Below are 27218 nucleotides of genomic sequence, written 5' to 3'. Positions count from 1 at the left end.
TGACATGCAAGAAGTTTCCCAGCCTCGAAGCAGTTAAGGCAAGAGATTCATGCTGAAGATGACCGGTTATGTGCAAGAATTATTAGGGTACCAGTTGGAGGAGTCAAGAAGATCCCTTACCCCGACACGCTACAGACAATTAACAACAAGCAATGGCAAAGCTAATAGGTCTCGCCTTCAAGACCTGTTGCCTCTCTCAGTGCCTTTTGTTCATGCCCTATGATGCTGCTGTTGTGTACAACAAAAGCTGAACAAAAGGGGCTAAGAGGTGGCCGTATTATTTTATATGTGAACGCATGTGTGAGAACATGTTTGGGCATGTGTCATCATGCATATATGCCTCCAAAATTACATGAGTTTTTAATTCACTAATCCGAATTAGATCTGTAATATGAAGACATTTTTTTACTTTGAAAGCGTTTTTTTGATGAGTATCAAAGAAGTAAGCATTTAAAAAAAAGGACTTTTAGGCAGGTTTGCAAATGGAGGAATGGGTGGAGCAAGAAACAACGGGTGTAGGAGGGGGAACGCAACACTCAGCACGGATAGCACAGAGAGAACAATCTAGAGCACAGAGAGAGAGAGAGACGCACCTGAGGAAGAGAACTGAAAAAACACAAGCTCCTGGGGTGCACATATTATGTTAATGGCAACAGTTATTTAAAAAATAAAATTCTCTTAAACGTTGGTTTTAACATGACAAATATAAGTGGAATGTACACTATATCTTGAAGTGGATACCCATATAATTTACAGCTTTTGCTTCTTATACCTATTTTTATACCATTCAAATTACTCCAAGCAAGATATCGAGTTTGAGTTCCATTTGATCACCCTCACTACATCACCCAGAATCCAGTACTAGAGTATGGAATCCTTGGTGACATGGCCTGCTCTGGTAACCTTATTTATAGGCTATGATGTGGCCGCACACCACTGAAAGGCCTCAGTACAGTTTCTGTAGCAGAGGGAACTCTCAGCACTGTACACATGGTTTGACACAGTGCAGAAGAGACCATTTTGAACTACAAAACTGTGTGGGAGTATTTAAAATGGTTAAATCTGCCGCTCCAATCCCTAACAGGATGTAAATTGGAGCAAGTGCAGATGGAGTACAAGTTTACAGGCCTGCCACCACTGGGACATAAACACCTCTCCAGCAGCTCTGTCACTATGAGGCCTTTCAAACATAACAGATATCTGAGTCCAACAAAGACTGCAGATATTGCAGGGTCTCAGGCGGCCACTAAAATATCCAAAACTACGGATTGCTAGTTGTTTCGCAAATTAACAGCTGTATACACAATAAAATTCATTAAGTGGATCTCATGAGTGCTGTGCAACAATAACTCTAGATATGGCAAGATAGCCAAAAAAATGATTGCAGGCGCGTGGACTGGGTTCAACCTTAACCCCTTGAGTGCTGCCGTCGGCCAACGGTCGTCGCGAGCACTACCTTGCCAGTGCTGCGCACGTCCGTTGACCGACGCGGCCGCACCCGTTTCTTCGAACGTTCAGCACTGGCTCAGAACGTTCGAAGCAACAAACAGGTTAAGGAAAATGCTTAATGTAAACAAAAGTGTGTGTAGATGGGGAGGTAGGTGAGGGGAAGCCGCCCATCCTTCAAGGCCAGGGCTGTTTGGAAGCTCAGCAGGCACTATTATTGTTAGTAGTGGAAATATGAATACTAACATTATTATGTTTAGTGTTATAATTATGTGCTAATTTAAGGCTTTGCCCCGTAAAAATTTGCGGAATTATGGAATTACATTTTAGTGTACTATATGAAGAGAGTGTGCCCATTATACTTTTTTTGCACAGCAGAAGTCAATAATCTGGGGTCTCGTCGTAGCTTCAAAATGATAGGTACTGGAGAAGAAGCCCACTGTTTAACCCGTTGTATGCTCATGACGAACGGTTGAGCTGCACTCATGACGAGCTGAGCTCGTCATGACCGTTGGAACGTTCACACGCGGGGATAATTTCTCCGCTGTGCTGAACGTTCCAAAACGGGTGTGGTCGTGACGAGCTGAGCTCGTCATGAGTGCAGCTCCACTGTGCCTCATGATGAGCTAAGCTCGTCACAAGCACGGCAGCGCCGCACGCGGCCCCCCTCCTCCCACACAGCAGGTGAAAATGCCCCGCAGCCAAGGGGTTAAGAGCATGGCCCTGGAGTGTCTGGATATGGGGCTGTACGATACTGTCACAGTGCCAACACCCCAAAGGTCCACAGAGGAAAACAGACATAGCACCGAAACACTCACAGACCCAAGCAGGGACAACTATACAGGCACGCACCGAACTGGATACAACTATACACCCGAACACCTAGTTTAAGAGGTACACAGTGGACCAGCAATCTGAAACACACACAGTCATTGGCAACTACATCAACACATGCATACATAGGCACTCACACACATAGACCATGCCCACACACAGTCCTAGATATCTACAATACACACAAAAAAAGTCATGCACACAGAACACTCGGGTGTGGAGACGAGTATGTGTTACACAGAACTTGCTTCTTCTGAAATATTAATGACCTAAAATCTTTATTCTGGTGCTTAATGTTCTAAGAAGAGTTGTCAGGAACTTAAATAGGCGAGAGTAAACTTGCCACCCCCACCAAAAGCTGTTTAATGAATGCAATATAACTAAAATATAAACTACCACTGCATGCATTAGTGTTCTTGAACTGCAGCGAAAAATTAACAAGATACTTTAAAAGTTTAAAAAATGGTTAAAAAGTTTTGAAAGTCATGCAGGAGTTATGTGCATTAGTGTCATTGAACGGACACTAATCACCCAAAACCGCAGTGAAAAATGAGAAAGACCCTTTAAAAATAAAACAATGATAAAAAAAAAGTTTGGAAAGTCACATTCATTTCTTCTATCAGAGAAGTCACATTCATTTCTTCTAGCAGAGACTTCCATACTAAGGCAAATATGAATGAAAAGAGAGATTAAACCGCCCAAAAATTTAAATAAAGAACACTCTCCAGTTGGTTTTCAAAAGTCCATGGGTTATCTGGAGTAAAAAGGAGGGAGACTCTTGAACGAGTGAAAAAGAGGGAGAGGGGTTGAGGCTGAGGTATGGGAGAGCATGATTGGAGGCTGTGATAGCAGGTGCATTGTTTGGAGGCAAGCTCTTTGTCTTAGCCCTGGGCGTTGGAGGCAGGGCCAGGCGGCGATCAGCTTGATATGTCGCATTGAGATAAACAAGCATTGGAAATGCAATAGGTCTCGCAGCATTAGAGTTAGTGCTTTTAGAATTGTTTATGGGTTTTTTTGTAAATCTTTAGCATTTTTGTTTCCTGTAGCCAATGCTAAAGAATTTTTAAAAAAAAGCCATAAACATTTCTAAAAGCTCTAACTCAAATGCTCCGAGACCTATTGCACTGTGTGAGGGTGAGGGGTTGAGGGTGAGTGAGGGGTTGAGGGTGGGTGAGTGAGGGGTTGAGGGTGAGTGAGGGTGAGGGGTTGAGGGTGAGTGAGAGTGAGAGTGAGTGAGAGTGAGTGAGAGTGAGGGTGAGTGAGGGTGAGTGAGGGTGAGTGAGGGTGGGTGAGGGTGAGTGAGGGTGAGTGAGGGTGAGTGTGAGGGTGAGTGAGAGTGAGGGTGAGGTATTGAGGGTGAGTGAGAGTGAGGGTGAGGTATTGAGGGTGAGTGAGGGTAGAGGGTGAGAGAGGGTGAGGGTGAGTGAGTGTGAGGTGTTGAGGGTGAGTGAGGGTGAGGCGTTGAGGGTGAGTGAGGGTGAGGTGTTGAAGGTGAGTGAGGGTGAGGGTGGGTGAGGGAGGGTGAGGGGTTTAAAATGTTACTCAACAAGTGATTAAATTGCATCCTAAAGTACGTAACAGCTTTTTACTAACAGAGCCCCTTCTATCACTCAGAGTAAAATATTTATTGAAAAGTTGCAATTTGCACTTAGCACAAAAAAGTCTATGTGCACACTTATAATAAAAGGTGCCCCTCTTTTATTATGTGCATTCCGGTGATGATAAGGTTTTTGTTTTAAGCACAGCAGTGAACTGAAAGAATTTGCTGCAGTGGTGTGTTTACCAAAACATATGGTAATAGCATGCGAGATAGTTTGTTTAAACGCTCTCTCCAAATATTTGTAGGTGAAAGGTATAAATCCATACAGGGCCTGCCTAGCATTCCATCCTTTTGAAGTAGACAAACAAGAACCACGGCGTTGGCTAACAAGCCAGTATATAAGTAAAAAGCGCTTGTGTTTTTTTGCAGTGCTGTAACAATGGAAACGATTATTCCACATTACATTCGTACAGAATTCCACCCTAACAATTGTCAAGCAAAAGCTTAGATTATGGAGTGGCGTGTGTAAAATCATCTGTAATCAGGCTTATTACAATACGGAAGTTAAGCTCTTTCTTTCGAAAATGTAGCCTACTTTAAAGCTGTTAAAAAATGTAGCTCATGTCATAACAACAAACGTAACTATAGACTGCTTGGGTAAATTAACAAAAGGCACATCGAGTTTTCCCGCGCTCACTTGACACAGTCGATCATCGGACAGAGTATTCTGAAATAGGACAGCAGTTTCTACCTACGATTCTCAGGAAAAAATATTTAGGCCCAAAAAGAAATCCACTGAATTATCCATGAACTGCGTGGACGCTTCGTCCAAAAGGGGCCGCGATATTATCAGAGGAAAAGATGGAAGCCAGCTAGTCATATTATTTATGACAAGCCGCACGTGACAAGCTGAAGGGCAGGTAGAGGAAAAAAAACAATATCCCAACTGGTAATATTTAGGAGACAATTAAGTATGTATGCTAAAAGCATTACTAGTACCGAAATAAGGAGACTGAGAACAATTTAAGGACTTGATTTGTTATTCATCATATGTTAAACAAGAGGAGGGAAAAAAGAACAAATAAACAATTATACAGTTATGGCAGCACTGTATGAACAAATCAAAAACAACCCGATTGTACTTGGTGCTCAGGTATGTGCAGGTGACATAGGTGGCGACGCAAGTAACAGAAACGGACAGCGTGAGCGGCGCAAGGTGAGTGATAGTGTCAATATATACAGTAAAAAAAGTGGCTCAAGAATGAATTACAGAGGTGAAAGAATTTAGAGAGTTATTGATTTGAAATGAGTCATCATGGAAAACTGCGCCATGTCTTGCCCTGTGTTGTCGACGACGTTTCGATCCTCGTCAATTGGGATCGTCTACAGGACAAGATTGTGTTGTTTAGAGGGTGCTGTGGGAGGGAAAGAAGAGGTGAGGGAGGGTAGGAGGTGCGTGCAAGACTATAGAGCGGCTCCTAGGTGGGCCGTCTAAGAGACTGCTGCGCATAAGAGCAGGGGGCATGAACACTACCAGGGTGGTGAAGTAAGAGCCTGGACATAAGGTTGTGTGTCAATTCTGGGGCATCTGGGTGAGTAGGCAATTGGTAGGGGAGCAAGGGCGGCCAGGTGGGGGGAAGGGGTGAAACACAGAGTGGCGAAGAAGCTCACGGTGGCTGTGCAGTAAACGGGAAGAACAGAATGAAGAGAGTAGCCTCAACGTCTGCAATCACGTCATGGTAATGGGCTAGGAAGCCGGCAGGTAGGTGAGTCTAGAAGAACATACCGAGGCGGAATAGCGAGAGGCAAAGGACCCGAACTCGCGATGTGCAATTAAGTCAGACTAAGGGTGACAACGAACAGTTTCAAGGTGGGGGCCAGGAATGGGAAGTACAAAAGCCGTGGGTTAGTAAGGTCAAAGTGCAGGAGGAGGGATGTCGAAATCCTGGGGCTGATTCACTCGCGTAAGGCATAGTATCAGTGTGGCGGCATCTGGAAGTAAGCGCTCAAACCATGGCCAAGTTGTCGGACCGGGTGGGGTGACATACCGGAGCAGTGCGAAAGAGAAGTGGCCAGATGAAGCGCTTAGGCGGCAGAGTTACCTGGAAAAACAATGTAGATCGGAAGATCAGTAATTAAGGTGCTTCCAGTCGGATGGGCAACATCTGTAGTGGGGGAATAAAGGAGTGGAATGAGGGACGAGGGAACATTGGTGAAGCCGGGCGGGTGAGCTGGGGGGAGCGTGTAAATACCTGAATAAAGCGGGAGGCACAGCGCGGGCGATCGGTGCCACATCCGTGGACGTCAGGTGCTTCGCAGTACAGCGTTCCACGCGTTGTGGTAGAATACCTGGCAGAGGAAAGGGAGGGGAAAGGCTAAGGATAAGGACTGGTGGAGGACGGTCGAGGAGAGGGGGGGTAAAAGAACACGGCGGGCTGTGTACCTGAGTCAGTAGAGGAGCTCTCATGGAGTCAATCCAGGGGCCGTTGTTGCTTCGGCAGGGTTACTGTGGAGCCGGTCGACAAAGTTGAATACCAGGAAGTGGTGTGTCACGAGGGGTGTGATGTGGTAGCAAGGGGCCAATCTGGATGTGGTGAAGGGGCGGGGCCGGGGAGGGGAGTGGAAAAAGGGGAGCCTGGCTCTGTATAACAAGCAAATATTTTATTCAAACTGCTGAAGTAAAAAAAACTCTAGCAACTGAATAATATTTATGGAAACAACAAACCTTTGCAAGTCGATGGTTTTCATAAAGTTGTTTTTAAGGAGGGAAGAGAGGGGAGGGGGGAGGAGAAATGCGAGACGGCGGGAAGGGGGCAGACATGGCGGGGAGGGGGCGGAGCGGGGGAGAGGGTGTGTGTGTTGTTAGGAGGGCATTGCGAAATGTGAGACGGCGGGAAGGGGAGGGGGCGGAGCGGGTAAACAAAGACGGACGTGCACGCGCTTTTAAGGTCAATGCGCATGCGCATAAGCTCAATGCGCATGCGCATTGACCTTAAAAGTCACGGGCACTGCAAGGAATCGCCACGATTCCTTGCAGTGTGGATAAAGAGTGGATAAGTCGCAATACTCTCGCTTGCTCGATGCGCATGCGCATCGACAGGCGAGACCTAACAAAGGGCGCCAGTCTCTGCTATGTGCTGCTGAACGGCCTGCCTTGACACGGCTCACACGCACACTGCGATTTGCATATGAGAAGAGAGATTACGCCGAACCAAAACAAAACTAAAGTGCACTCACCAGTTGGTTTTAAACATAACGTGGAGTGGAATGAAAACAAAAGTATTGCTTCAGCCAAAAATGGGAGCCCGGTCATTAACGTTATGAGGTGGTCAGGAAAGGACTATATACTAATCACAGTCACCCCTTAAAAGAGTCGGGAGAAGCAGGGCATGAAGTAATCTTTCACACACTGTCTCTTTGATATAACTATGTTGAGGATGTGGCATAACATCCAGAGCTGCAAAGAAACATAAGAGGGACCCTGAGAACACTAGTTCTAGGGGAACATCCAAACCAGGGAAAATACAAAGAGAAACATGTACGGATACCCCCACTGAGCTCAATTAAAAAGGGCAGTAGCTCCAAATGTAAAAATAGTCACCCACAGAAAAATTCCAATCACAGTTATTTATTCATCATATTTTCAAAGTTCGTTACTTTTTTTTGGTAGAATTCTTTTTTTTGCATAAATATTTTGGATACATAAATGTGAATATTTAATAAATAACAACAATCATGTATACAATAAACTAATAATCACAAGACAGAAAAAAGCCCTAAAGAGGAGGAAAATCTAACCACACTTTAAAAGGGACCAACTGACTAACAAATAGACTATGGCCAAATTACATTAATGCATCAATATCAAACTAGAAAACCACATAAAACAATAAAAAACAATAAACAAAAAAATACATAAATACACAAATCACAAATATGACAACAAGGGTGAAAAGCGCCGATGCGCGTTTCGGAAATGCCCCTGCTTGAGACTTTCTCAGGGCGCAGACTTCAAAATTTTAGTTTGTGGCCAGATGCCAGCCATCTACCATAAAGCTACACAATGTATAGTGTAAAGGCAGGGCTAAAGGAACTGTCTGTGGGGACCAAATATAAAATACATGACATAAAAAAGAATAAAACATCTAGAAATAGTCAACATGAGCAAGAGACTCAACTCTAATCAAAGCGGAAGCCATCACCAATCAATAAACATGGGTCACCTTGAGGTGCATAATGGTGGACAAAGTTCGCCTACAAATATCCAAGTGAACCAACCTTACAGCCCCAAAGTGTGAATGCAGACATGGAAACCAAGATGGGAAAGATATATAGGGAATATAAGCAGAAACAAACAAACCTCAGAAACAATATGAGGCAAAGAATATATAAAAAGTACAAAATAAAGCTACAATGGATCGGCACCAAGGGCTGAGCTGCCTGAAAATAAAAAGAACATCCAGAGCTGCCGACTTTGGAACTGGGGACCCAGTTTCGAGTCTCGGTGTCTGCTCAATGCATACCTTGGAAAAAAACAAATGCTGGTACATGCCAATAAAAAACAAAATAAATCAATGGCGAAAACCAGAACGGAAACAAAATAACAAATGCTGATAGTAAGTTGGTTACCAATTAGGCCAATTTTAAACTGAAAGCAATCCAAGATTATGAACAAATAATGCAGACCCACTAGTGCACGAAATTCCAGCTAAAAAGTAACAAATGGGAACATTACCAAAGCACAGGCTGGGCTGGAAACAAGAAAAAAAGAAGTGTGCGTACACAAACAGAAATAGCCAAAAGTAAAATAATACAAGTACTAGGTCATTGCTCTGTGGGAGAGAGCAAAAAGAGGTACCAAAAACATACATTAGCCACAAAGAAGAAAGCTTTTCAGAAGGACGCGTCCAAAAACAATTGAAAAGTGATGGACGGGCTGTAAGCCCACAGAGTAGATACAGCATGTCTCGAAGAGCCAGCGCTTGTGCTGCCTAGGCAAGACCTAAAAATAAGGCTGCTAATGTCCTCCTGGAATCGCCCACTGGCTATGTGTGCTATATTTAAAAGTGACAACGAATTGGTATTGATTTGTACACTGGTTCTTATGATCTGCGAAGAGAAAAAAGCCCAAAATTTACAGACTGCAGACATTTTGGACCCTGAAAGATTATATCGGTGAAAAATAAATACCTGCAGGAATAAAAGCAAAAATATTTCAAAGTAATTCACAAAGCCTCTTTGGTATGAGTAACTTCTTTGCCGCCCCTCCAACACCACTCAACTCACACCATTCCTCTTTCTCAGCTGCATCCACTCTTGCAGTGTCATCACAAACCTGTCTCCTAGGCCACTCACCGCCTTCATGTACCATCTCACTTCCTGATCCCACTCTCTCACCACTTAACCACACTCCCTCACCAACTTAATTTTCCCCACTTTGACAACTGTATCCACTTAGAGGCCCACATCCACTCTCACCCTGTACCCACTCTTATAATTAGGAAAACATAGGATTAACTTTTTTTCTGGCTCCCTGGCTCTCTAAACAGAGGTATCCTCGAGCCCTCTGACATGTATGTGCATGAGAGTGGCTGAGACTGCAGGTGGGCGGGTGAGCTGTGGGTGACAGTCAAGTAGCAGCCAGCACCTGGTCAGGGGCTGCCCCAGCCGCACTGGGCTTCCAAAGGAAGCTGCCCGTCGTCTGATCGGCTTTCCCTCTGTGTGGCCAGACCTGAGGTTCTCCATTATGGTCTAATGTATCTTTCTCCCTCATTTGGGCACTCTAGCTCTTTGCTTTTGCTCACTGCGCGTCTCTCTTTCTTTGTGTCTCTCTCCCTTTGTGTCTCTCCCCTTACCCTATCTGACTCGTCTCCTGTTTTCTCTCCCTGAAGCTACGGCAGAGTGTACACCGCAGCCGATCCTTACCACCACACCATCGGCCCAGCCGCCACGTACAGCATTGGAACCATGGTAAGTTACTACTCACCGCCATCGTGTTCAGCTCTTTCACCCCACCCCAGTCCACGTCATCCAGTGTGCTGTACACGCACTGGTTCCAGTTCCTGTAGCAGAACATACCGTTACACCAATAACAAATTACTTTTCTTAATGCCCCAAAAAGAAATTGTGGTGGGAACAGTTTCACTTCGTGCACCATAATCGAAACAGAAATTTACACCTCCCTCAAAAGGTTAAGAAAGCCAGAGTTGCAATCCTTAAAGAGTACTTGAGTAATTCTCTGCTCATGTGAATCAGCCTTTGGTTTAGATCTAATAAGGATTTCCTGTCTCACACTAATACAAGCGCAGGAAAGCCGCCCAGTGCTAGACAATGTGCTAAAGAAACGCAATGTCAAATAACACGTTAGGATATGGCAGTACAAAATATAATCCTTCAGTATGAGAAAATCTTATATTGAATTATTACAGGCACGGGTAATATGCGCAAATCATTACTTTCGTGCGGGTAAGTGAAGGACTTTCCTTCTATATACATTCGTAAACTAATGGGGAACTCCTCTTTCATAGAAGCTGTGTCCTTACCCTGGTTTGAGACTAGCTACCTCAGACTTACCAACACTCAAAAGGCACAACCAGCCGTCCATCCTTGCTCCCCCCTAGCTTCAGATACGGAGATATAGAGCAGACCCTTGCCCCGGAAGTGGTTCCTACAGCACATATTGTTGAGTGGCCCTTACCTATCCAATAACCAAAGTCTCTCTCAAACCAATTGGTATTTTCTGTCTCCTGGATCTTGAATTAGGTGGTAGCTGTGCATCCTGTATTGCCACCCTGGCATTAACTCTAATGTCAAAGTGTAGTAGTTTGCAGGTTTTCTGAGGTTTAACAGGCAGTGGCTCCCGATTAAATAGGTTACTCTCAATCTGTGGCCTTCTGTCACCTGTGTAGGCCCACGTGCACCTTGTGCCGCGAGCCTTATGTCAGAGTGCGTTCATTGGCTGATATCCGGAAGTGATGGGTTCTGGGGGCGAGAGAGGTACCGGGTGCTGGCTTCGGGGGAGTGATTTAAAACATATCCGTGTGTAAACGTGGGTTTGGGTTCCAGATGTCGGCCTCCTTTGGTCTGGCGCAGGCGACGCCAGGCCAGTGTTGGGGTTAATGTGTGTTTTTAGCTAGCTTTGCATACAGCATCAAAGATGAAAAGAACACCCTGGGAAGGAGGGGGGTTCATTCCGAAATGTTTCGCTTGAGCTGACCCCATTACTACTTCTACTAAAGAGCGGTGCAGGGGACAACAGTGAAAACGGGTGCCAGTTTTGGCCAGTTTGAACAGGCGCCAAGCCGGCTGTGGCCCCAACCCCCTCCCGCTCAATCTAAAAACAAACAGCGCATTTGAGCTTGCACCCTCCTTTCTTGTCTCGTGTTTGTGGGTCTTTTTTCTAATATTTCTCTTATTAAAGGGAAAAAAGCATACCTGAAACCTCTAGTGCAGCTGCTAGCTAAAAGCTCTCATTAATTATGAGGGGAGTTCTCTGTCTCTTACTCTCTCCCTGGCTTTTACGGTCTCTCTCATTTCCCATCCATTCCTGTCAGCTCTCTCCTCGTGGTTTCATCCCGTTCTTTCATATCTTTTGGTCTCGTTCTGTTTATTTTCATTTAATTTGTCATTGCTCCATTTCTTTCCTTTGTTGTCACTCTTTCCATTACCATTTCCACCCTTCCTTAATGTGATCTTAACTCTTCATGTTCTGTTTCTAGCCCTCCTCCCTATCTATCCTGTTTTCATCCTTCCAATCCGTATTTCATTTTTGTCCCTCCTCCTTTTTGTCCTCTTCCATTTCCTCTTTCTATTGCTTTGTCTCCCTCCTCATATCCTTTTCCCTTCCATCTGTATGAATGTCTTCCTTTCTACTTTTTTGACCCTGCCTTTCCTATCATTCACTATCTCCTATGTTTTTTTCCCTGTCCACACTTTGGTTTCTGTTCTGTCTTTTCAGTTTCCCTGGGCACGGGGAGCTCCCTTCTAGGCCTTTTGTTCTGCTCTTTTCCAGTTCTGATCTCTTCTCTACTCAAAGGCTTCACATTGGAAACCGGTAGTTATGGGAGCTGTGGGGGCTTGAGGTGTCCCGTGGGCAGTAGCTGCACACACAGGAAAGTCGGCGAAGGGTTTTCCTTGAGCTCACTCTCCTCTGTTAAAACCAAAGCAAGTGCTCAGATCATAAGCAGGCAGACAGATCTTCGTGGCATGTGGTGGGCATACAAGAATGGAGAGTGGTTGATTTTTTTTAAGAGGTGGGTGGAGTGAGATGGTCGTAGATGTCATCTATACAGAGTGGTATCTCACACGAAAGGGCATAAGGAAGTATATTGCTACAATATAGACAAAGTCTATCCTATAAATCGTCCAATACTAATCAATCTCACACAAATTATAGGATAGCTACAAATAGTGTATAATGAAGCTGAAAACAAAACGTAGTGAGTAGAACAATAAAGGGGCACAACTTAGTTGTGGACGAAAACCCTCACTCATCCGAGGGTGACATGCTTCATCATTAGGTTTCTCCAACACACAGGGACCGCAAGGTACCCTGTTTGGGCTACGACTTTACCCAAGAGGGAAGGAGCTGGAGTGCGAAGCACTAGTTGGTTCTACCAACTCGGTGGTAAGGAGGGGCAGAGTGCAAAATAAATCAAAAGTGGGTGTACTAAAAACTACCTATTTAGTGGTACTAACTTTATTCTTCCATACTTAATGGTAGTGACTAAAAATAGAGTGAATGTAGGGTTATGGATGTATACCCTCTGTATGGATCAACATGTTTCTGCCATATCGACTAGAAGTTCACGGCATTCATCAGGATCAGAACATGGTCCCTCTGCTACTCAGTGAAAAATATATATATAAAATGATATTTAGGCCTCTATTCTTTGACTGTCACGCATTTAAATTGAGCAACAAGATCAGTCAGGGGGCTCTAAGTCGACATGTAAATATCATCTCAACCATCTATCGAGCGTCGCACTCGGTCGTAGATCTCTTTAAAACGCCAAGTATGTGGACCGACATCTTGAGTGCTCAATTTAAATGCGTGACAGTCAGGCAATAGAGGCCTAAGTATCATTTTATATATATATTTTTCACTGAGTAGCAGAGTGACTATGTTCTGATCCTGATGAATGCCCTCAACTTCTTGTCGATATGGCAGAAACATGTTGATCTATAGAGAGGGTATACATCCATAACCTACATTCACTCTATTTTTAATCACTACCATTTAGTATGGAAGAATAAAGTTAGTACCATTAAATAGGTATTTTTTAGTACACACACTTTTGATTTATTTTGCACTCTGCCCCTCCTTACCACCACGAGTTGGTAGAACCAACTAGTGCTTCGCACTCCAGCTCCTTCCTTCTTGGGTAAAGTTGTAGTCCACACAGGGTACCTTGCGGTCCCTGTGTGTTGGAGAAACCCAATGATGAAGCATGTCACCCTCGGGTGAGTGAGGGTTTTCGTCCACAACTAAGTTGTGCCCCTATATTGTTCTACTCACTACGTTTCGTTTTCAGCTTCATTATACACTATTTGTAGCTACCCTATAATTTGTGTAAGATTGATCTATACAGAGTGTAACCAAAAAGGAGGACATGGGGTGGAAGGAAAGAAATACTCTCATGTAGAAATAGGGGCGGAGGAAACAGTAGAAGGAACTCTGATCCTAAAAAATGAGACCCCATTTGCAGAATCAGCAGACATTTTGTGCTTGTGTCATAGGTAGCCAGACTGAGACTCGAGTACACAAGCCCACACATGTGAGTGAATACAGAAACGTGTTACACCCACATGGTTGCACAACATAAGTTCCTATACCTAGTTAAGTTTTATGGGTTTGAAGCCAAAGGGATTTTGGGACTAAAACGTGGAAGCTGGCATCTGTGTGCTAGAGCTGCAGGGAGAATTTCATTTAGACTGCATGGCACAAAGCAACTCGAGCAAGGACAGTTGGACGAGGAAGGTGTAAACACATGTGGACCCAGATTTTCAAAGAAATCGTGCAACTAGCAATTAAAATTGCTGTGTTGCATGAATGGGAGAAAGCAGAACAGCTTCCTCCTGCACTGGCACTCTTTAAGCTGCCATGTGCCAATGCAGACACTTGCACCAAAGTGAAGGGGTGTCTGTGCTGCTGTAAGAATAATTTTGCAGCATTAATCTTTTCTGGATTCACATGCTGTGCATTATTCCGTCATCTAGTGGTTGGGTTCGGGAATTTTCCTTTGTGTTCGTTCTTTTTCTCTTTCTTTTTTTTGGTGGGGGGGGTTGGGCATCGACTGTCCCACCACTTGGTGCCTAACCCAGTCTCTCCTCATGCCATATGCCCCTCCCCATAAACTTTGACACATGGTTGCCATCTTCAGATTCTTTTTTTCCACCATTGGATCTGGAAGCATTGCTGAAGGCTCTCCAATCATTGAAAAGATTTACTCAAAAGTTCATTGAGGAATGTGCTGAAGTACCAGAGAAAACTAGTAAAACCAGGTACCTATTTAACGTTATTGAGATTTCACATCAAGGGAAGACAAGAGAATGTCCAGACAGGGGGCCCCCTGTTCCGTGTGACATGGAAACCACACCATTTCAATTCTTCCTGAAGAAAAACTCACATATTTACATGAAAAAGATAAATACCAGATGAACAATTTTTGCCTTCCAATAGACCACAGAAATGACAACTTTGAGGCCTGCGCAGTCTTTAAACCAAAGACCTTAAAGGTGAGAGACAAACAGAGGCAAGCACATAAATCATGAAAGACAGAAGGAGACTCAATCGCTGAGAGACCTGGAGTTGTCAAGCGAGGAGGAAGGCTACATTACGGAAGGAAAAGTCTTAGATGCCGAAATGAGGGTCATTGACGTTGGAAAAATATCATCAAAAACCGAGGGAAAACATTTGCTGGTAATATGGAAAAAACTGATTGTGGGTGAGTTTCGATCAACAAACTAAAAGACACAGAAATCTGCCTCAGCGTTGAAAATATCACTGACTGAAGTCAAGCAGAAGCCGAAAGAGCCCCTTGGGCCCCACTGCAAGGACACCGTTCGGACGAGCTTCCAAGTTGTTGACGCTGTCTAAAGACAATCGAAGATGAGAATGGGTGAAAAAACGGTCGATTGAGAACCTGAGGCAAGAAGCCTCAGCGTCAAAAATAAAATCAGCACCTACACTTGACACCAAAGAACGCACGGCCGAGGTCGAACACAGAAGAGATGTCTCATAGCCAAAATGTCTGTGATCCTGCAAAAGAAAAAGGAGTTTGACACCTCTTCAGAATTCAGAATGGCAACAGACACAAATGGACAAGGGCTCAGATGAATCAGAGCCCCCAAGGGCCAGTGAGACCACTGGAGGAGTAGAAATAAGAGATCTTCTAGGAAGAGGACCCAGACTCCTAGGGCATGTTCCAGGATGCAGAGGGGTTGGAATGCCTCAAAACTCAATGGCAGGACCTTGAGACTGATTGCCCAGAGGAGGGGATAGACACTTATCTGTCGAAGCACTCACCTCCGGATAACATCACCATGTATATCCAGCTAATAAATAGGGCTGCAAATAAGTATGGTGTACAACTTGAGGAAGAAAAATCTTGATTATTTTCAATTAGAGACATTACTAACATCCCAAAGTAGGAGTAAATATCCAACCATGCTCCATAGCATACTGGGCCAGGGAAGAGAGGCCTTCAAGGAACCTGCAACATGCAGGTCAGTAACACCAAGGGCTGAAAAGAAATATAAACACTCTTCAAAGTACCCTCCTTATATTTGAGGGACAATACCAGCCGACTCTATTACTGCTGCCATGACAAGAAAGAGGGCAAACATCCCCATGCCTTAGAATGGCCTCCAGATAAAGAAAGAAGATGGGCATGGTGTGGAGCATGTTTGAAAGGGGAGCTGCGATCAATGACGCCTTAGCCAAGTCAAATGCACTGCTCAACAGGTATGCATAGCAGCACTGGAAGGAGATGGCAGAGCTGATAAAACATCTGCCTGAGCAATACTAGAGAAGAGCAGTGTCCTTCGCAGAGGAAGGGATTATTGCCAACACCTGCTTAAAATCTGCACCAGATGCGGCAGATATAGCAAGTAGACAGATGATGGCGGGGACTACCTTTAGAAGACATGCCTGGCTAAGGGTGTCTGGCTTCAAAAATAAGGTCCAAGCGAACATCATTAACACCCCATTAGATGGAGAACAGCTTTTTGGCAGAGCAGTTGATGAAACCCTGCAGCACCTTAAAAAAGGCAATGATACAGCCAAATCAATGGGAGTCCAGTAGTTTAGGGGACATCTAAAGACAGGAACCACACCTACAAGGAGACCAGTAGATAGAGGGAACTTCCAAGGTACCACCACACAACAGAGTTTTGAGGGTGGAAGGCAGACGCAAATGCCTACTTAACAGTGGCAGTACCAGACACCACTGCGTCAAACCTTTCAGGGACGAGCAAGGGGCAGATCACAGCCACAAAGAGGAGTGGCTGCTCCAACTAATAAGTGGACCAAAAGACAAAAATCCCCTTCTACATAAAACACCAGTAAGGGGTAGGAGAGGGGACTTCTTCCAAGAGCACAGGAATATCACCTCAGATAAAGGGATACTCAATATTATCAAACATGGCTATTGTACAGAACTGGTCAAACACCGACCAGCAAAGGGACCAAGAAGAGCGGTCCACACAAGACAGGAAAAAACACGACTACTACAAGAGTTAAAACAATTTCTACAAAAGAAGACAGAATAAAAAGTGCACAAAAAAGAGTCAAACTAGGAAAACTGCTCAGCATATTTCCTGGTACCAAAAAAAGATGGATTTATAAGTCCTGTACTGGATCTCCGTGTTTTAAACAAGTTCATAAAGACACAAAAGTTCAAAACGACAACGTTTCAGGATGTCATTCCACAGCTGCAACAAGGAGACAATATGGGGATATAAATAGATCTAAAATATTCATATCTAGAAATCCCAATGAATCACAAACACAGAACATTCTTGTGTTTTGTCATAGACAACATACACTATGAATTCAAAGTGCTGGCATTCGGAATAAAATCAGCACCCAGAGTGTTTACAAAGTGCTTGGCAGCAATTGTGGCACATCTGAGGATGCAAGGGTTACACGTATATCCTTACTTAGATGACTGCTGATAAAAGCAAACTCACTACACAAGTGCAAAAACAACCTAAATACAGTCATATCAACACTCCATAAACTGGGATTTTCCATAAACCAAGAAAAATCTTCACCCAAACCAGAAAAGGAAAAGCTCTTCCTGGGCGCAAGGATCAACTCAACAGAAAGGAAAGCATACTCTTGCACGAAGAAAGTACTATTGTTGTGGCACTAAACTCACCAATATCAGAAGGGTCAGTCTCTGACAGTGAGGACTGTGGGGAAGATGGTGTGAAAAATTGCCTCCTGCATACCTCTGATACCATATGCATGGCTTCATATGAGACCAATTCAGAAATGGGTCCAAAGTTAATGGTCACAAGCCACAGGGAGTTGTGAAGATCTAGTGGTTGTCACGCAAGGAGTACAGAAGGCAATAGCATGGTGGAACAGAATAAATATAAGAGCTGGAAGGTCCTTCCTATCTCCAACTCCAGCAGTAACCACTACCATTTTTGCCTCACATATGGGATAGGGAGCTCTTTTGGGAAGACTCAAATCAGAGGAAACTGGGTAGTACAGGAAGCAGTTCAACCCATATACGTACTGGAGCTAAAGACAGTATTCCTAGACTTAAAGGCCTTCCAGAGACAGCTTTGAGGAAAATCATTACTAATTACAATGGACAATACAGCAACTATGTTTTATCTCAACAAGCAGGGGAGAACTCAATCCTTTTGCACTCTCAAACTAGCCCAAGAAATCTAGAGGAATTTATCTTCCTTGGAAAGACAAAATAGAGGCGGACATTCTGAGCAGACAAGCAGCCACCTCTCACAAGTGGGAACTGAATAAAACAGTACTCAAAAAGATCTTCAGAAAATCAAGAACACCAGAAATAGACCTTTTCCCAACACCGAAGAATGCAAAATGCCAATCCTATGCATCCAAACAAACACACCACCCCTCCCTGCGGAATGCTCTGTCGATAGACTGGTCAGGGATATTTGCTAATGCTTTTCCTCCGATCCCATTGTTATCACTACTAATCAACAAATGCAGCCAGCCTGGCTCCTGAGGTCCTAGTGGGTAAACAGTCTTTACAACGAAGGCTGAACAACGAGATGCCTTTACAACTAAGGGTGAACAATGGCAACGTCTTTACAACGCATGGTTTTACAACAATTTGTTTACCATGAAAATTTAAGTATTTTACAGGTACATACAAACCTATTACATAAATATATGTGAGGGTTTATACTTAGCTGTAAAATAGATACATTTTTGTATTGTGGTAAAGGCATTCATGGTAAAGGTATATTCATTGTAAAAAATAGTTGTTGTTAAAACATTCGTGGTTAACACTAATTCATTGTTATCCAGATGGGTAACACAACAGCTGACATTCAACTACTGATCAAACCAAAGCGTACTCAACACGTAAGAAAGGAGCTACAATAGCCTTTCTGGCAAATATCCTGTTGCATGACATATGCATGGTCGCCACTTAGTCATTAGTGCACACGTTCACAAAGCACTACTGCATCGACATACAGATGCACAAGGAAGCACAAGTAGGACAGAGAGTACTAAAACATTTATTCACAAGCTCAAACTCATCTCAAACCCAGCCTCCACAAGTATAAAAAAAAAGGAGCACTACAAAATCAATGCACAGCATGTGAATCCAGAAAAGATTCATGCTTCAAAACATAATGTTTTTTTATCTGTAGGAGAAGTTTTACAGCTTGAATAATTTTCTGGAATCACAGGCAACCCACCTGCCTCCCCAATAAATGATGGAGCAGAGGTGAAAAAAAAAGAACCTGAAGCTTATTTGACCCAAAAAATCAATCTAAAGATGGTGACCATGCTTCAAAGATTCTGGGGAAGGGGACTGGATTAGGCACCAAATGGTAGGACATTGAATGCCCAACAACAACAAAAAACAGAGATAAAAGAAAAAAGACTAGCATAAAGGAGAATTCTGGATCCAGCCACTAGACGGTGGAATAATACACAGCATGTGAATCCAGAAAATTCTTCAAGCTGCAAAACTACTCCTACAGGTAAGAAACCATTTCGTTTTTGTGCCCGTAGGGATTCCTTCATGTACAAAAAATTTCCTTTAGAGCATTTCTCTCTCTGTATATGTGTTGTAGAATGCAGCACTCATGCAAAAGAGAAGAACAAAAACATTTCTCCTCATTTACGCCTGGATCACAGAGTTGCAGGTGTTTGGGGCTAATCCCTTTCTACAGTTCTTTGTATATAGGGGTTTGCATCACAACCCATGGGTGGTTGCATGTGAATGCTCTTGCACCACCCATGAAACATCCCCTTAACGCAAAGTAACAAAAGGCAGAGCATTTTGCTCCTTTAAGTTACTTTTGGTTACAATCCAACGCAAATCGCAATTTGTTTTGGATTGTGATTGCAACACAATACTTTGCGTCTGGTTTGCTTTCAAAATCAAACCCAATGCAAGGTCTTTGTGAATCTGGGCCACAGTACCTTCCACTTCCATTTCTAAGCATTCTTTCATCTGAGAAAGCCATCTGCCTATTATTGCACATGAAGTGGTTACCAACATCACTCTACTTCCCTACCGCTCTCTAGCTATTCCTTCATCTTTCACCTGCATTCTGAACCCCCCCCGACAGAGATTTGAATTTGAGTGTAGAGTGGTCTAGACAAGTCTCCTTTCCATGTTAATCCTGAGGCAACATAAAGCCTCTAATGAACTCCACCCAAGTAGATAAATTCACAACAGGAGGGCAGGGAACAGTATAGTGAGGGTAGTTCAGGGGTAGGGCCGTGATTCGGGGAAATCTGCTTACCCATCATACAGTGGGGCAATATGTCTACAGGTTTATCGGTTCCCCCTGTAGAATAAAGTGGACCACACCATTTCACTGTGAGTTCCTTGAGGAAGGGAAGAGAACAGGCATATTCCAGTTGAATTTCCTTTTTCTTTGAGCAAACCACAGGCTACACGTTACTGATGGGCTGTTTTCTTTGTTTTTCATCTTTGATGTTGCAGGCTAGCCTATACCGAGGGACATACAGTCGATTCACCCCCTACTAGCAACAGACCTTTAAACCATCACTTCCTAAACAAAACACAAAAAATGTCAGAGCAAAAGGCCCAGACAGGACTGCAGGGGGAGATAAAGTGCAGAGAACAGGTTCTGAGGCCAGCGGCTGGCCCCTGCCACACTACTGACCTTTTACCTCAAGCCTGGTCACCTCCTTCACCTCTTTGTCTCTTTGCGTTTCTGGTGTACATTCCTTTCTCTGTAAAATGTGTGTGTGTACTTTTGTAAAGTTTATTGTTAAAGAAACACATTGACTGTGGGTTTTGGTTGATGGTACAGAGCATGCTCAGAAGAAGATATCCGGGTGTGATTGAGGCTGAGCATGCTCAGGGGTAGGTCACGTGGTGTATATTTGACACTTACTTTTCTCAGAAGCACGAGGTGGAGTGGTGGGCTTGCTAGAGGTAGGGTAGTAGTCTTGTACTAACTGTTCAAGAGCAGGTGGTGGTGGTGTGCGCAACTAGTAGTGGCCATGCTCAGATTGAGGACTTTAATATTGATGGCCACCACTCTGGGTACCCAGTAAACTCATTGTGTTAAGGTGACAAAAAAGGTGCATTCAATCTCAGAGAACTGGTCGAGTGAGAGGGTCAGACGTGGGACTGAAGCACAGGAGAATTGTCACACTACATATTTTCCCCGTTTTTTCTTTATCCGTCTTTGATAAAGTGTAAGGTTCAAGTTGGCTCCCATCCAACGTGCACTCTGCAAAACTGTCATTGAGGAAGGGGAGATATATCTATCTCTCTCTCTATATATATATATATATATATATATATATATATATATATATATATATATATATATATATATATATATATATATGCATATAGAGAGAGAGATAAAGAAATATACATGCCTAATACAACAGCAAACAGTACAGATGAGTTACACCCTTTATTAGGGTTCATTACACTTCAAGCTGAGACCCTTCTCCCAGCCTGATAGCACAAGCAGGTGGACACTCCACTTGGTGGCATTACAAGTCTTGTGACTGTCCCATTAAATGTGGTATGGAGACTTGCTTATACTAGCAATGTCCACAAAAGTCTTAAACCCATTGACTGCCTCCGCTCAAGTCCCACTTTACCGTCCATCCTTAGTTTGGTTCGTATCACTGTGAAGACCTTTCGTAGGTTTATAAGAGGGTGAAGAAATCAGAGGTGTAAAACACCTTAAGGTGGGACTAAAATTAGACAGCTGCTGGAGTGCCCAATTGAGGGTCATAACTCCATGCAGCATTAATGATGAATTGGGCATTTTGTGGTCTTTGTAGATGTGTCTGCATAGTGTGGATTTTTACCTTTAAAATGATCCTAGGAGCGTATTGTACATTGTGGGACTATTTTATAACAAACATAACTTTGTAGAAAATATGTCATGTGAATTGTGTTCATATTGATAGAAACTAGAAGCTGTTTTAGTCTTAAGTGTATTTTTAGCATCTACTTTTTCAACGTATTTGTGTATGGATGAGATCTCTTATGCTTAGAAGGTTTTTTCAGACATTCTTGGTTCAAACTAAAGATGAACTCTTAGAATTCTGTTTTATGAAAGAAAACACGTTTGGTGATTGTGATGATGGGGTTTCTTTTCACATGTAAATTTGACAGTTTATATTAGCGTATCCAGTGGGATGAGGGGCTCAGTCCCAGTAGCGACCAATGAATCTAGGCCTTCTGAAAAGAAGGCAGGAAGAAGTAACTTTCAGAATATTCCGAACAGCTGGCACCCCGCTGTGTAACTTTGTGCAGCCCTCTGGGTAAAAGTGTCCCACGAGCCTGCCCAGAGCTGCATTTATTAGCATATGAAGTAAAACAATTTCAAGTGAATAAAGCATGTGTGATGTTCAGTTATTTTTGTATGTTTAGACACTTGGTACAACAAACCTAGGACTGTGGCGACCATCACCCCATGAGGTGAATGCCAACCTATCCTGTGCCACATGCAAGTCATTAGTTGCCAGTGGTAGCCCCAAGTCATGGGGTGACGTTTCCTTATTCATGGTTTCTGAGCCAGGAGCCCCGATTTTATTGGAGTAAAAGTCCCCTACGTAAAATGGTAAAACGAAGTGCCACATGTGTTGGCTGACAGTTCGAGCAGTGGAAAGATCTCCCCTTGAAAATGGGGCAGGCTAACTGCTGCAGGATCTGCCCTCCTAGTCCCTGTTACGGCTTCCACATGTGTTGCTAGCGAGTTAGCTTCTAATTGCAACACCGTGAAGTACGTCATCTCTTGGTGGCATTCAAGGCTGAAATAAATGCTACCTTCTTAAAAAATGTGCAAAATGCTGGTTTCCAGTCAGTTCCTATGCACTCTTAATTTTTATAGCTAAACAAACCAAAGGTTGAGGGTGATGTAGGGGTTTTCAAGGCTCTCACAATATTGGACAGGAGGAGAACCCAACATTTGAGTTCATGTCTCCCTGTTAAGAAGCCCCAATTTAGCCACTGGACAACATCTCAAGCACCTCTCTGCTGTAATAATCAGGTCTTCTAGGCGCTCCATACTTGATATGAATGCTTTTTGCAGCAGAAGCTCCTGCTACTCTGGCAGCCTAGCAATGAGGTGAGACCTCGTCTGGATCTGTTTTAAAATAGCATATTTTAGTGAGATCACGTAATATGGACAAGAGACCCACTATTGATGTAAAGATCAGAACTCACATAGAAGACGTCCCTGACTGATTCCGCTGCTTTGATCACGTTCCGTGTACAAAATTCTGTAGAGGTCTAAAGTAGCTTTAGTCACTTTGGGAAATAACTATATTTCCTGCTCTAGCCACCCTATGAGATGCCTGTGTATGGAAGCGGGACCACGCTGAGGCCTATATGGACACGTTAACTCCAACATTCTTCTCCCAGAGTGATACAAGCAGGATTCTGGTGAGAAAGGCAGGATCTGATCCAGATCCAGGACTTTTCAGGAGTGTGTAAGGCAGATGCACAGGCCTCACCTGATACTGAAGGCAAAGCAAGGAAGGGGTCTGACACAGAGAGTACAAATGCAGCTGTGATCAAGTCTCACCTGAAGGTAATATCTGTTATTACAGCACTTAAAAATCTTAGGCGCAGGGAAGTGCTACATAAGTACCAGTTATTATAGTAATTAATTTATCAGCCATGATCTCAGAGTTTCTGCTGTGCAATTACCGCTCTCGGTTTTAACCAGGCGAGTTGCGCTAGAGTCATAGAATCATCCTCCTTCGCACACAGCATCCTCGAACTCTCTGCCTGCGAAGATGCACACAGCACCGGTTATGGTTGGAAGTAAATAATAAACCACGTTCTGGAGTTCTCTGCTCTGGTCAATGGACAGGGACTTAAGCTAAAATCTTAAATATCAGATAGGTGCCCATTTAAATGTAGCACACATGCAACCAACAGGACACAACATACTTTCTCCCAGTATTCAGGGCATGCCTGGCGAAGGCACAGTGTTTGGACTGGGGTTGTAGGCATGAGTAGGTATGAGTATTGCGAATGATTTGGACCAGGTCTATCACCAGAGCATACTCAGAAAATGTGACGGTGAGCAACACATTAGGCGTCATTTCAGTGAGCATAGTGTGGAATCCTTGAGAAACTTGGAAGTCAGTCCCAGGTTGCCCCCACCGATAATTCAGAGAACAGGGAAGTTGCAGTGAGCGGTTTCTCCAGTTAATAAACATCAAAGGTCGCCTACCCTCCTGGAGAATGATGGCTCCAGATCAGACACTGAATGTTGAACCCGTAGGCATGGCTGACGTCAAGTATACTGACTTTTAGCTCCACTGACAGCAGGAATGGTTCAGATCTTGGATTTAGCTATGGAATTTCTCTACGTGCTCGTCTGAGAGTTCTTTTTAAAGAAATGTTAAATTAACGTGGTGTTTTAATGAATTGTCTCAATAGTTACTATGCTGAAAACTGTGAAAGGATTTGCTTCTTTCTTTGTGTTTGTTTTGTATTGTAGTGAAATACTTCTGATGTTATCTTCTTGGGCCAGAAAAGACAAACAGGACTTTAAAAACTCAATACAACAAATCAGCAACAGAGAGACATCCAGAAAAATGACAAACATATTCTCTCAGCAAAAGAGATCAAGGCATATTGGAGGCACTGCTGGGATGCGAGTTACAGAGGTGCGGTCAGCTCTTGAGCTCAGCAGTATGCAGAGACAGTCCTTTGTCTATACCCAGCAGCCACGTGGGGGGGCGTACCCCTCCGCGAACAACCCAGCACGTGTCCACTTGCAAATCCTCTCGGGCTTCTGTCTTCCAGTCTGTGCAGCCAGAGAAGTCACCTCAGGAAAGAAAGCATGGAGCATACAAACTGCAGCAGACCCCGTCCTAGGACATGAAGGGAGCTCTTCTGGTAAGGTGTGGTCCAGATGCCATGCCCCCTTCCATGCCAGCGGGAGCTCTGCACTGTACTCGCATCATGCCAGCAGGAACCCAGTCATGTCCCATCATATACCAGCGTGTGCTCCTTACCGTGCTGTCGTCCTAGCAGAGGGTGCTCAGTCATGCACCCGCAATGTGCCAGAGAGCTCCACCAAGGTGCCCAGATCAGACCCGTGGGTACATTACAATTTCACTATGCATGCCACTGTTGCAGTTTCTGCCAGACCCTCTTCGCAGCTGAGTAGGGGACGAACATTTCCCGCGGCAAACTCAAATGGCCCACAAGTTTCTTCCATGTTACGTGCATTCGCTATCCCACGGCCCGGAGGCACTCATTAGCGAGGACGAAGAGAGGAGAGAACTCGCTGTCTTCAGGTGATACGGAGAGATATCTCAGCAGAAGTTTTCATTGCAGCAGCTTTTCTTCCAAAGGGCTTGAGGATCCTTTTTAAATATATATGTGTGTGTATATATATAGATATATATATATATATATATGAGCCAAGAACAATATTTTCCACAGCACTTTAAGAACACAAACACTCTTCCCACTCTCCTGAAATCTCATTAATTCTCTACAGCAAATCTTGAACAGGATGTGGCAGGTGGTCTGGGTGAAAAAAAGTTGGAATTGATGAATGTCTGGTACTAATGCTGGACCTGGTGTCTGTTGTGGTGTGGGAGGTGGGAGGGTTGGCGGGAGTGGGATGTATATAATATATATTATATAAAATATCTATATGTGCCAGTAAATATCTCTCAGCCATGGCTCCATTGTTTCATCAACTGAAATTCCCACTTTATACTCAGCGCTAAATAATAAAGAACTAAATAAACTTCTCCTTTTCTATTCCCAGTGTACATAGCCCCCTTCCACCAGTCCTTTTTCCTTATCATGCCCTCTTCTCTTTGCTTACCATTTTACACCTCATGCAGTTCCTGCCCCTCCCCTACTCTATACTGGAGCCCAATCTTGGCTCCTCCGCCCTTCACCACCTTTTTCCAATCAGTATGCTTCTATCGTGTGATTCCAATTACCAGTATTATTAATTATTCTTACTTATTGTTATTATTATGATTATTATTACTATTAATATGATTATTAAAAATTTCTTTCTTCAACCTGGTTGTTGTGCGTTTTTTGTTGTTTGAAACTCTGAATTTATGAAAGTCAAATCATGAGCCAGAAATAATTAATATTGGTGGTGCGAATAAAATCATTCGCCATTAATATCTTTCGATCTATAGCATTGCTTTTCGTATGTGTGTTGGTGAAATGGCCTACGTGTTGGAATCAGTGTTAGTAATGGCTGTTGGATGAATAGCACTATGTTGATTTTGGGAAGTTCTTTGAACAGATGCTATTGCTGGTGGGATCAGTGATGAAGGTTGTTGTGTCCTTATGGGGCTTGTGGTTTCTGTTTTAGTATTGGCTCTTGCTAAGTCTATCAGGATATATTTTTTATAACGGCCCTTGGGTCGATGGCATAACAACTCATGAAATCCATTTCAGTGAATGTCTTTAGCTTAATTGTATGGCTGGTAGTACTGGTTTAGTTAAGACCACTGTATTAGTGAAATACCTGCTAGGAGCTGTACAGTAATCATCTTTGGAAAGATGGCTTAGCCAGTATCATCAACAGCGGTAAGGATTTTTAGATCTATTGAGTAACTGCTTTGGAAACCTTTGGTGGCGCCCATTAGATTGATGGGGTAGCAGCTTTTACCATGTGTGCTTGTGAAGATCTTTGAGCTGATCGTGTAATTTTGTTGCGATCACAAGGGGTCAAATGTCTTTTGTAGGATGGTATCACTATTTGTACAGATGATGGGGAAGGATGTTGAGTTGATTCATGGTGTTACTATTGCATCTGTAGTTGGAACCAGAGTTGCAGAACATCTTCAGGTTAGTCATGTAGCCAGTTGATGAAGGTGTATGAGTCTATGAACCTGCTAGTGAAAGTTGTCTTATTGTGTGGTGTTGTATTGGGTGGTGCTGAATATTGTCAAACTTATAGTTTACATTAGTGTTGTGTAATTTGAACTATATTTTTGAGAGTGTTTGGCTTGATGGATAGTTATGGATAAGTATTTTCACTTGAGGGATAGCTTAATGAGCTCAACTTTCGCTGCTGGAAGAAAGTGATTATTGGAAGGACACGTGGTTGAATCCCGGCAAGGCCAACTGATACGTCCACCCTCCCGTAGGTAGGTAAATTGAGTACCATGAATGGATAACAGTAACATCTACTGATTACAACACTGAGAAATGACAAAAAGCAGTATATAAACATATATATTATTATTCAGATCTTTGACTAATGCTGTAGTTATTGGGATCAGTGTTTGGTAAGGTAAAAGTGCAATTGTTGTATCAAATAATATTAGTAAGAGTTGTTGGAGGGGGTATAACTGTTGCCATTGATGATGATTATGAAGATCTCTGAGCCGATGGCACGGTTGTAGTCTGGGAGGGTGAGACTACTTGAAGCAATAATATAGCTCTGAAGATCTGTTGTGGGTAAGATATTTGGAATGCTGTCCATTGAACTGTTGGGATGAGTGATGAGGATGTGGAGTACTGTAAAATGTGTAGCGTTATTATCAAGATTTTTCTGATCTTAGTGGGAACAGTGGAAACGAAGATGCTGTGAATGGTCCAAGTGAGGGTGTTTGTTGGACTTAGTGGAAATGTGCCAGAGTTTGAAGGTGCATACCTGAAGGCGGTGGTGAAACTCTCCAATGAGATGAAATGACCTCATGCAGGATATCGCA

At 43.5% G+C, this 27218-nt stretch overlaps 1 protein-coding gene across 3 annotated transcripts in view; it reads left to right on the top strand.

The window, feature by feature from the left end:
• Nucleotides 1-25565, top strand: part of RBFOX3 (RNA binding fox-1 homolog 3) — a 732886-nt gene extending 707321 nt beyond the window's left edge. For all 3 annotated transcript variants that reach the window (XM_078653988.1, XM_078653986.1, XM_078653987.1), the window contains 2 exons: nt 9712-9790; nt 24014-25565. In XM_078653988.1, the coding sequence (XP_078510114.1) occupies nt 9712-9790; nt 24014-24016 (82 nt within the window). In that variant the 3' untranslated portion in view covers nt 24017-25565. The remainder of the gene's footprint in view (nt 1-9711; nt 9791-24013) is intronic.
• Nucleotides 25566-27218: the final 1653 nt, after the last annotated feature.

This window comes from Lissotriton helveticus, chromosome 7 (genome assembly GCF_964261635.1).
Source record: "Lissotriton helveticus chromosome 7, aLisHel1.1, whole genome shotgun sequence".
Taxonomy (NCBI): Eukaryota; Metazoa; Chordata; class Amphibia; order Caudata; family Salamandridae; genus Lissotriton; species Lissotriton helveticus.
Note: the sequence above shows the minus strand (reverse complement) of the source record. Positions and strands in the feature narration are given on the sequence as shown.